The 10,334-nt window shown below is 40.3% G+C and overlaps 1 protein-coding gene across 1 annotated transcript; it reads right to left on the bottom strand.

Moving 5' to 3' along the window:
• Positions 1 to 1,500: 1,500 nt before the first annotated feature.
• On the bottom strand, positions 1,501 to 8,836 carry LOC134213491 (uncharacterized). Its single transcript, XM_062692595.1, has 9 exons — positions 8,611 to 8,836; positions 5,595 to 5,932; positions 4,036 to 4,181; positions 3,883 to 3,973; positions 3,631 to 3,816; positions 3,175 to 3,336; positions 2,055 to 2,172; positions 1,877 to 1,995; positions 1,501 to 1,807 (listed from the first exon to the last, which is right to left on the bottom strand). Exons 1-9 carry the CDS (start codon positions 8,678 to 8,680, stop codon positions 1,523 to 1,525), a joined length of 1,515 nt encoding a protein of 504 aa, XP_062548579.1. The 5' UTR covers positions 8,681 to 8,836; the 3' UTR covers positions 1,501 to 1,522.
• Between the last annotated feature and the right edge of the window lie 1,498 nt (positions 8,837 to 10,334).

Here is a 10,334-nt window from a genome sequence, read left to right as displayed (position 1 = left end):
GAGGATGCTGCCCTGGGGGACGCCTGCGACGATGTTGTGCGCATTGGTACTCGCTCCGCTGATTGAGACCCGGAATGTCCTTGCCAACAGATAATTGTTGATAATTTTCACCAGGTAGCTGGGAGGATTGTAGCATTGTAGTTTGTACACCAGGCCATCATGCCATACATTGTCAAACGCCTTCTCGACATCGAGTAAGGCCATGGCGGAGGTTTTTGAGACAAACTTGTTCCGTCTGAGGACGTTGGTAACTCGGGTCAGTTGGTAAACGGTTGATCGACCGCGTCGGAAACCAAACTGTTCCTCGAGCAAGATGTTGAGATTTTCGGCAGACTCAAGTAACCGATGATGAATAGCTTTTTCGAATAGCTTGGATAACCCTGAGAGAAGGCTGATGGGTCGATAACTTTTGGGGGAGGAAGGATCCTTCCCAGGCTTCCGGATGGGGATGACTTTCGCTGACTTCCAGGAAGATGGGAAGTAGCTGAGCCGGAGACACTGATTAAAGATCAGCGAGAGATGCTCAAAGAACAGAGCACTCATGTGTTTGAGCTCGAGATTCAGGATGCTGTCAAAGCCTGGGGCCTTCATGTTTTTCGATGACTTGATATAGGCCGTCAATTCGTCAGCTGAGATCTCCAACTCCTCCGAGAAGTTGTAGGGAATAAAAGGGATGTTGTTAGCATGCTCATTAACGGCCGCTTCGTGTGGACTGAGGGACGTTCAAGATTGTGTGAGCTGACGAAGTGACGACCTATTTCAGAAACCTTCTCTGCAGGAGTTATCAAGCGATCCTTAGAGCCATTGCTGTCTAATGGGATCAAAGAAAGGTGGAATGGGTCGAGGCTTAGATTTTAGAATTTTTGTTAGCTTCCAAAACGGCTTAGCATAGTCTGCGGAGAGCGCGGATCTTATTGGAAAAATCACTATTTCTGAGGTCCACCATTCTGGCCTGGATAATTTTGGTCATGCGATTGCACCGGGCCTTAAGCGCAGGCAGACGGATCAAATCTTTGGTGAGTAAATCAATGTTTAGGGTGTTGCTTACCAGTCTAGCAGTTGGCACATGTTGTTCACGGGCCTGGGGGATCGCTTCTTGGATGGAGTGGAGCTACACACTTAGTTTATTTCGCCGAAGACGGCAAAAACTTTTGCCGAGAATCCAACAGCTGAGATTTCGTCAAAAATCTCGGTAAAAGTTCAGATTACCGAGAAATTGGCAATTTGAAAAAAATCTCAAATGTCAAATTTTGACGAGGATTTCGGTAAACATTAACCGAGATACGCTAAATTCTTTTACTGTATCTCGGTGAAATATTTCTTTTTTTGCCGAATAAAACCGTAAAATTTATTCTTAAAAATATTATTTTTCACCGAGATTCGTTAATAAAAAGGAATATTTATTGAGATACTCTTTCAGTTTTCTTTAAATAAATAATGTTTTTAATGATTTTTTTATTTATTACGAATTTTCGTGCTAATTCTATAACAACTATTTGCTTAAAAAATATAAGAAAAACATTCAGTCATCTAATGATCTTACGAACTTTTCCCCTGTTGTTGAAATAGGAAGTACGTCAAAAATAATCGCACTGAAGAAAAGCAAAAATTGCTTATCAGTTGGAGCACAAGCCGTTCCGAACGCATCATAGCACTGGCATAAAACGCCAAATGCCTCGATAATGTTCCTGCCAACAGGAATGTTCATATTGTTCCACGAAACGTACCACTGCTCACCTGGAGTCATGGTGGGTCCCCTGACGGTTAATACAGGAGTCTTGGAATTTGTCGGTAAAGGGTCGTCCACCTATTAATTATATGAATAACTAGTATATTATTTTTTCTTTTATATATCCATTGCTATTGTCAAATTTACATTTATCCAATTGACTATTCCAATGAGAGGATTTTCCTTCGTTGCATCCCCATTGTGCAAACGTTTTGACCCTCTTGTTGGATTTTTGGCTCGAATTATCGCAAGCGCCCTCAAGAAATCTGTAATAAAAAATAAATCAAATAATAAAATACTATAAATAATACATGTAAGCGTATACCGTCAGAAACTTCGTTGAACAGATATTTATAGGCTCGAAGCACTTTCTTCTGCCATTTTGCCCATTCATCTGAGAATACCATGTTCTTCTTTGTCACTCGTCTGAAGTCGTACTCAATCTTTAAATAAAATATGAAAAATGATATTAGCAAAGAAAAGCAGATGTAGTGTAGGTGTATATATAGACTGTCCGTAGATGTATATAACTGTTGATGTTTCTTTATTTCACTTCTCTTAGACCCGATGTCCACGTAGCATTAAAATAACGCAGGTGTGCATCGGTGCGGCGACGCTGCGTTACCGCTTTTTCCCGATGCACATCTGCGTCTTTTTAACGCAGCATGCACGGAGCGTCGAAAAGACGCTACGTGGGCATGGGGCCTTAATGAATGGAACAGATAAATCACAGACAAACAGACGTAACAGCTTCTGAAAAAAACAAAGCCCGACTTGCTACCATCTTGCAAGCATGTTACACGAAACAATGTTTTGTATGACATTGTCACCAGAAGGCGCTGAAGGGAAATGCCAAACTCGAAGGATTACATCGCTAGCAGCTCTAGTTGTGAAACGAACAATCAATCTAATTCAAACTGATCGTTAAAGGTGATTAAAGTCATGGTCGATGGTAATTTATCTGGTACACAGATAGAAAAATCCACTGATATTTACGCCAAAATAATGCACATAAATGGAACGCCATTATTAACGTAATTCCATGCGGGATATTGCCTAAATGTATACAATATCTGACGTGAATCATCAATATTTCATGCAAGTTGTAAGCAAACTTGTTAGGAAGGGCACCATTTCAGCGTAGAAAAGCGTAAATTTCCGCATCTCAAATTTTACGCGCTGTTTACTTTTCATTATTTTTTTCTGTGTATTACGTCTGTTTGCCTGTGGTTAAAAGTAGAGAGGCACAAGTATTTTGATAAAAAGCAATGTACATATTTAATAAAGTTTTATGGTAGGGTGTTCAGTGGTTTCCTCATTCTGCATACAGAAATATGTATGAAAAACTATTTCAAAGTGCAGAAGGCATTGAATACCTTAGAAAAATCACTTACATAATTAGTGCTTCTGATTTAGCAATAAAATAAAAAAAAAACAGTACAAACCAGTTCCCCATTATAGGCGGATGAGACCGGAAACTCTTCCAAAAATGACATGAAGTCATTTTTCGAGCGATATTGACAACGGTATGCGTAAGTAGCCTGCCATAACAGATTAATACGTTTTCTGTTATCTGCTAATGGCACAATAAACTTCAGCTCTTCTATCTGCAATCAGAATGATTATATATTAATGTTTGTATACACACTCAGTTTTTATTTCTGCAGCTCGGCAAAAATCCGCACAGCCGTGCGCCAGCAAAATAAATAACTGATATTCCGGCAAAAATAGCGTTTGTTAGCTGATTTTCGGCAAATTATTTGCTGATTATCAGCAATTTTGACAGAAATCTCGGCAAAAACATGTTTGCTGGGGCACGGCTGTGCGATTCTCGGTAAAAGTTCAACATTTTGCTGAGATCCCGGTAAAAAAATTAAGTGTGTATATAGATATAAACATACCATCGCGAAAAGATCAGCGTCAGATACATCGATTTCTTCTTGCTTTACAGGTTGCACTTTTTGGCTTGACAACGCCTTCCTATGGAAAACTCGATTTTCCGATTGCTTGGCGAGGTACTCCATACGATAATGTATTTTACCAGCATGTTTCCCATCGCCTCTGCCGTTCAAATAGAACCATAATGCCTAAAATCAGTATTGTGAATGTTGAATAAACACATGGTTAGAAAAAACTAATTTTTTAAAACATACATGTGGTACAACTGAAACTGTAGATGCCAGTAAGGGATATGACTGCACCAAAGACTTAGCCAGCATGTCTTTATAAAAGGATGGTGCACGCCTATAATAAATTAAATAGTATTAATTACGTTTGCATACGAACGTCACTAGTATAATACTTACACTCCGTAGTTCGACATCAGGAAATTGCACAGCAGATGCGTAATCTGCTTGATGGTTTTTTCATTGGGTTTCTTTGATTCACGAAGCGATTCAATCAGTTCATTCCCTTGCTCGGTCTTTGTCAAGATTATGTTTATATCAACTTCCTGAAATGAAAAACAAACATGAATATTCAGATGTGTTTTACTATTGACTGATTATCCACCGAGATCTTTCATCACATGTATCAAAACAAACATGAATAATCAGATGTATTTTACTATTGACTTTACTATTCTGTTTCAAAACTGTTCACCACATGAATTAAAATATTATATCCGCCAGTCTGTGATAAAGTAACTTTATGCCACGGTGAAGATGTCGTGTTTACATTCTTACAAATGAGCATACATACTAAGGTGAGGGAGAAGACGAACTACAAGCGCAAAAGTGAATGGTGAAAAAAGTTAACAAAAAATGGTGACGTACATCATTGCACGGCTTGTTATGGGAACTCGTTTGAATGGAGAGGAATGCAGTAGTAAAAGCATTATATTTATCATACACTAATGTCACGCCAACAAAATATGGATTTCCTTACCATTTTTATTCAACTTTCACCATTCACTAATACACTAATATTTAGTATTCATTCTCACCTTTTTGTAAAGCATTGAGCTCTTATGAAATGTCAGGAAAGCCTTTGGTGCAGTAATATAAACATCAACAAAATAGTACTTATTTATTCATCAAACTGTGTAATATTTTGTGCTGTGATCGCGTTGTACATATTTTTTTAAAACTTAGTTGACTTTCAAGTGAAAATATCACTTTTTCCTTGATTGTTTCGTTGTCTACTTGAACCAATTGTGAAGAAATATTCGACATACTTTTAGTGTAATTCCGCATAATACATTTATGACGTTTTTCGGTGCTTTTTTAATAGTGAAAACCTGTGAAAACGTATACGGTAAAAAATATATTAGCCCATGCGAACTGTTCTGCATTTGAATATGCACTACTTTGGAATCAAATCAATATCAATAGCTGAGCTCGTCGCATTCAAAGACCACCACTTCCATTTGACGTGCACAATGTTTTGAATTTAAAACAACAAAATAAAAAAATAGAATTTCATCAGCTCAGATTTGAATAACATACCTTTGCTTGAAAGTCCTCCGTCTTACCACGACTCCATCTCACACTTCGAAATACCTCTTGAAATAAGCAGAACAGATGAAAGAACTGTCATCTATTTTTAGAACAACACCAATATCGCTCCACTCTTAAATCAATAGCCTTGAACCTGTGAATTCAATAGCATAGCACTTTCAATTCTAGTGGAGACATTATTGGTGCTGATCGAAGTGCTAATCATTTCAACATCCAGTGAGTAGTACTTTGATCAACAGTGTTGATGTTATGGAATTGTCTGCATTCAACACACTTGTGAAAGATGTGACACCACTTCAAAATCAAAGGAATATCATTTTCAATAATAGTGATTTTAAAGTTGATCATTCAATAGATGAAACAGTTAAATTGAGCGTGTTGATTTTTTACCGTGTATATATTCTTACCCGTTCCAAAGTGATGCCGGCATAAGGGTTTTGGCAGACGTTTCCAGAATCTGTGTGTTCCACCGTTGATTCATCACACGGCTCTGAATCGTCGTTCCCTTCCGGATGATTATCGGCTGCAGTATTGTCCTCTTTGGTTTCGCGATACTCTGACGGAAAATCTTCGGCACCATCATCTTCGTCATTCTCCAGGTATTCCTCTTCAATTATTTGGTCCGTTTGGAAAGATTTTTGAATTTTTTGAATTATTTTGATAAGCTTTGTACTCAGTCCGAGGCGTTTAAAATCAAATTCATCGAGAGACATGAAGAGGTCGTACTCATCGATTTCTTGGTCGACTAAAAAAAGAGTGAATTTATTAAAAAGAAATACCTAATATTTATAAGAATTGCATTACTGATTAATTGTCAGTAATCCTGACAATAAAAGCGGCGTGATACATATTTCGTCTGGCTATCGTACGGTGTCCAGAAGGCAAAAGTGGTATGCTGATGAACTTCAACCGCCTGGAGGAAGCGTTCTTCGTCTAAGATTTCAATTTCATATGCCTCATAGAAGTTATTATAATCCTTCGTTTGGCAGATTTTCACGAGATAGTTGATCGTATTGTTTATAACTACAATTTCACGTATAATTGCGTACGTTGGATACATCATGTTGTTGTGGTTTATTAGGGAAATTATTAGATTTGGTCGAAAATCGACACCGTTGACCGTCACATTGGCAGGAGTAAAGACAAGATCCACTGAGTACTCTGACAAAAAGGATTTGCTTCGAGTTTCGGCACAGCGAACCATTTTTCCTGTTTTGAAAACGACTTTATCAGCGTAAGGATTGTCTAAGATGTCCAAAGTCATAGTGAAACATTGTCGCTTTGCCAAACTTTTACAAATATTTTTGAAGTTTCGGCAGTTGGCTGTCTGACTTTTGCAAGGTTTGTTCTTTTGTTCGAATGCCAAACAGTTGTATTGCTTCATGCTACCACTTTTCCTTATACATAATGGATAGTGCTCCAAATGATGACTCTTATTTATGCGTCTTTTGAAAAAGGCATAAAAGGACTGTTGGAACTGGCTTATGTGATTTTCAAGTTCTGCAAGCATATAATCCGAGACTACTGGTGACATTAAAATCCTGACGATATTTATCAAATGTCCAATCAATGACATATATGGACAATTTACCGGAACTTTGTGTCCAAAAAGAAAAGGTAAGGAACGTAGTAGCAAAAGATTCTGGGTTGAAGTTTGCTTCAATTTATATGCATTTGGTTTTCGCAGCATATCTCCAGTGAAATTGGCCGATGGTTTATTTTTTTTATCCACGTATCCGTATGCAAATGTGTTGATACGATAGTTTATGTATGAAATATCTAGTTCCACGTCTTTGCTTGTAATATAGTAACTCAGAACAAGCTGCAAAGTCAAAGGCACAACACCTTCAGCCATGTCATGCATAACATCAAGAATGTAATTTTCACAAACATGAAAATTGCTAAGTTCATTCAAAATGCATCCTTGTGGTTGGAGCCCACAGTCTTTAGATGTTATTTGACCTGTTCCTAGCTGCTGTAACTGAGTATCATACCAAATCTTGGATCGAAGAGGGTGTTGGGAATGAGGATCTTCTTTAAACATTGGCCTTGAAATAGTGCAAATACGACAGAACAGATTGGCTCCTGGTCCTAACAAATTGAACACGTCGTGTACTGCTAAAGTGTCCCCGACAAACGCTGCTAGAGTTGCTTTCAGAACGTAGGGTTCTGAGCCGTAGTACACTGTGATCCCATCTTCAAGTTGTTTCAAGTCCGAAATTAATGGTTGCAATATTTTATTGTAACCATGCTTTTTAGTGTCAACTGATGAACAATAAATGACTGGGAAAATAGTTTTTGGAGAACTATTTACCCTGTCTGGGAAGTTCTGAATTCTGAAGTTGAAGCAGGATACCTTATTTATACCAGCTCTACTGCTTAACGCATTTCCCAATTCTACATCATCCTGATACAAACTAATTCTGATTACGTTTGGATTCTTTTGAAAAAACTCACTATCTCTGTATGTTTCCCCTGTACAAAAAGAGCTGTATTCCTTGATTGAGCCAACTGTTCTCAGTTTATTTTCAGATACTTCCAAATGTTCTCGATTTGATGGGTTTCTGAAAATTAGCTTTAATGTTTCGATGATGGGAATATAAGAAAACGTCTCATTTATACGTATGTGAGTGTGCTTTCCACGTACATGACGGACATCTTCACGGTAGGAAAGCATTTTTTCCGTGGGTTCAGGAACTGATACTGCAATCTGCTTTAGAAACTTTTTTCGTTTTGGGAATGTACTCACTTCCGTGAAAATCCCAGGGAATTGAAACTCGTTCAAGAAATCGACTGTGTGTTTTTCAACGGTGTTTACCCCATTATTTTCCAAAAAAGTGATAGTCAAACTACGTAGACGTTGACAAATCATTTCTATCAGATTGTTACAAAGGTTGATGAATTCAACGGATTTCGACTGTGGAAGTCCCACATCACCTACGAGACGGCAAATCCCCACTCCAGCGACTTGCTTTATTTCCTCCAAAGTTATTGGTGATCTCATCGGCTCACCCTCTGTGGTACCTGATTTGTCAGTCACGTGAAGAGGACTGTGCTCTGATGGTACGTGCTCCGCCACGGAACTGTATTCAACTTGCTCCGAAAGTGAACCTAACCTCACTTTTTTTTCCGGAGGGGCATTAGAAGAAATTTTCAAAGAAGTGTTATCTCTACCGGAACCCAACGGGTGTTCGTATAAAATGTGGCGCTTCAGTGAAGTGAAATGAGCATAGGTCATTTTACATTTTTCGAATGTGCAATTGAACGCAACATAATTGGCACTGAAATGATTTTCCTTCAAATGAAAATTTACATGGCGGTGTAAGCCATCAACATATCCTGGTACAAGTTGCTTGCAAAAGAAACAAACTAATGCATCGGCCGCTTTCGAACAATTCTAAAAATAGAGAAATTAATACTTACACAAAATTTGTTTAATTTTGCTCCTTACTGGCTCGGCTTCCGTTTCAATTTGCAGCATAATCTCATCCATTTTAAATTTTATCGGACCGTCTCACACTTAGCTATGATACTGAAAAATGGCTGACTCAGACTCAGGCTTATTTTTTTCAAGCAATCGGAAGTAAAATTGCCGAAGTTCGGCGAATCATTGAACCGAAATCGCGGTTGCTTTTTTTTCGACTGAATCGGTAGTCGAGATTACTGAATTTCGGTAAACAATTTTTTGTACCGAAAACACGTTGAATAAATTTAACGAAAATCAGTAAAGAAAATTATTTCAACGAATTATCGGTAAAAATCATCTTTTACGGGCGTTCTCGGTAGTTTGATTTACCGAGACAAAAATTTAAGTTTAAGTGTGTGGTTGTCGATTTCCTCCGGTGTGGTCGGATGTTGCCGTCAACACTCCTTTGGAACCGGCTCCAGTCGACACGATGGTAGTTTCGCCGGGACTGCTGAAGCCGATCGACCGAGGAGCCCACTTCCTCCACCACCGGGTAGTGATCCGAGTTGAGCTCTTGGTAGACGACCGGCTGGGAGATGTGGTCGTTCATGTTTGTGATGTATACTGCCGCTAACCGCAAGTCGAGCACATCTGTATATGGGCCTCCATATACATATGTGCTCGACTTGCGGTTAGCGGCAGTATAGGTCGATTGTGGAATGGTCGCCGGACCGACTCAGCCGAGTGGGGGAATCCGGGCTCAGGATCGTATAGTGACCTTCCTCCATGTCGTTGCTCCAAATGGTTTCGTTTTGATTGCCGTGACTGTTGCCCCAGGCTTGATGCTTGGCATTCAGGTCGCCGGCAATGATGAACTAACCTTGTTTCCGCGTAAGCTTGATGATGTCCCTCCGGAGGGCGGCCGATGATCCGTCGCCAGCTTTGGCTTGAGTTGGGCAGTACGCTGCGATGAGCGTGATTGTGCCGACAGAGATAGTAACTTCCACACCGATGGCCTCAACGATGCGCAGCTGGAAGCTTGACAGCAGGCGACAGTTGATGCTGTAACGAAGAACGATGGTCACACCACCTTCCATGGTCGGCCAGTCAAGTCGCACGATGCGAAAGTCCGGGATGTTGACGTTCACCTCCGGTTTAAGGTGCGTTTCGGTGATGAACGCCACGTCTATTGCCTTCTCCTCAAGGAAATCCTTCAGCTCAATTGTTTTGCTCTTTAGGGAGCAAGCGTTCCAGTTGACCAGGCCCACCCTAGCAGCCATTTTCAATGATGAACATGCCAAGAGTGAAGACCTGGTCGAAGCGAGTTTTGCAGCCGCGCAGCCGAGTGGCGAGCTGCGCGAAGATCGGCATCAGTTGCTCCGGAGTGTACAGCGGTGCAGATTCTTTCGTTGGGACGACTTCATTCTGCGACTGCCGACGGAACCCAGGAGGTGGGAGCGGGGCCATTCGCTGGTGGATGGTGCCGACGATGCTGGAGCTTGAACCGACGTAGCTGCTGCTGCCAGTCGCTTGTGCGGCTGTAACGGTGGGAGTATTGGAATCACACGACTGGGAGCCGGGATAGCTGGAAAGTTCACCTCGTTGATTACAGGAACACGGTTCTTATTCGGAATGATCCTGGTGGAAGCCTTCTTCCGAATTTCTAGGAACACGGCTCGCTTTGTGCAGCCCTTTGTGGTGGCTCCCTGTTTGTCGCCACAGTTGGCGCACTTGGGATCGG

Source organism: Armigeres subalbatus, chromosome 1 (assembly GCF_024139115.2).
Source record: "Armigeres subalbatus isolate Guangzhou_Male chromosome 1, GZ_Asu_2, whole genome shotgun sequence".
Taxonomy (NCBI): domain Eukaryota; kingdom Metazoa; phylum Arthropoda; class Insecta; order Diptera; family Culicidae; genus Armigeres; species Armigeres subalbatus.
This window is presented reverse-complemented; position numbering and strand designations above follow the sequence as displayed.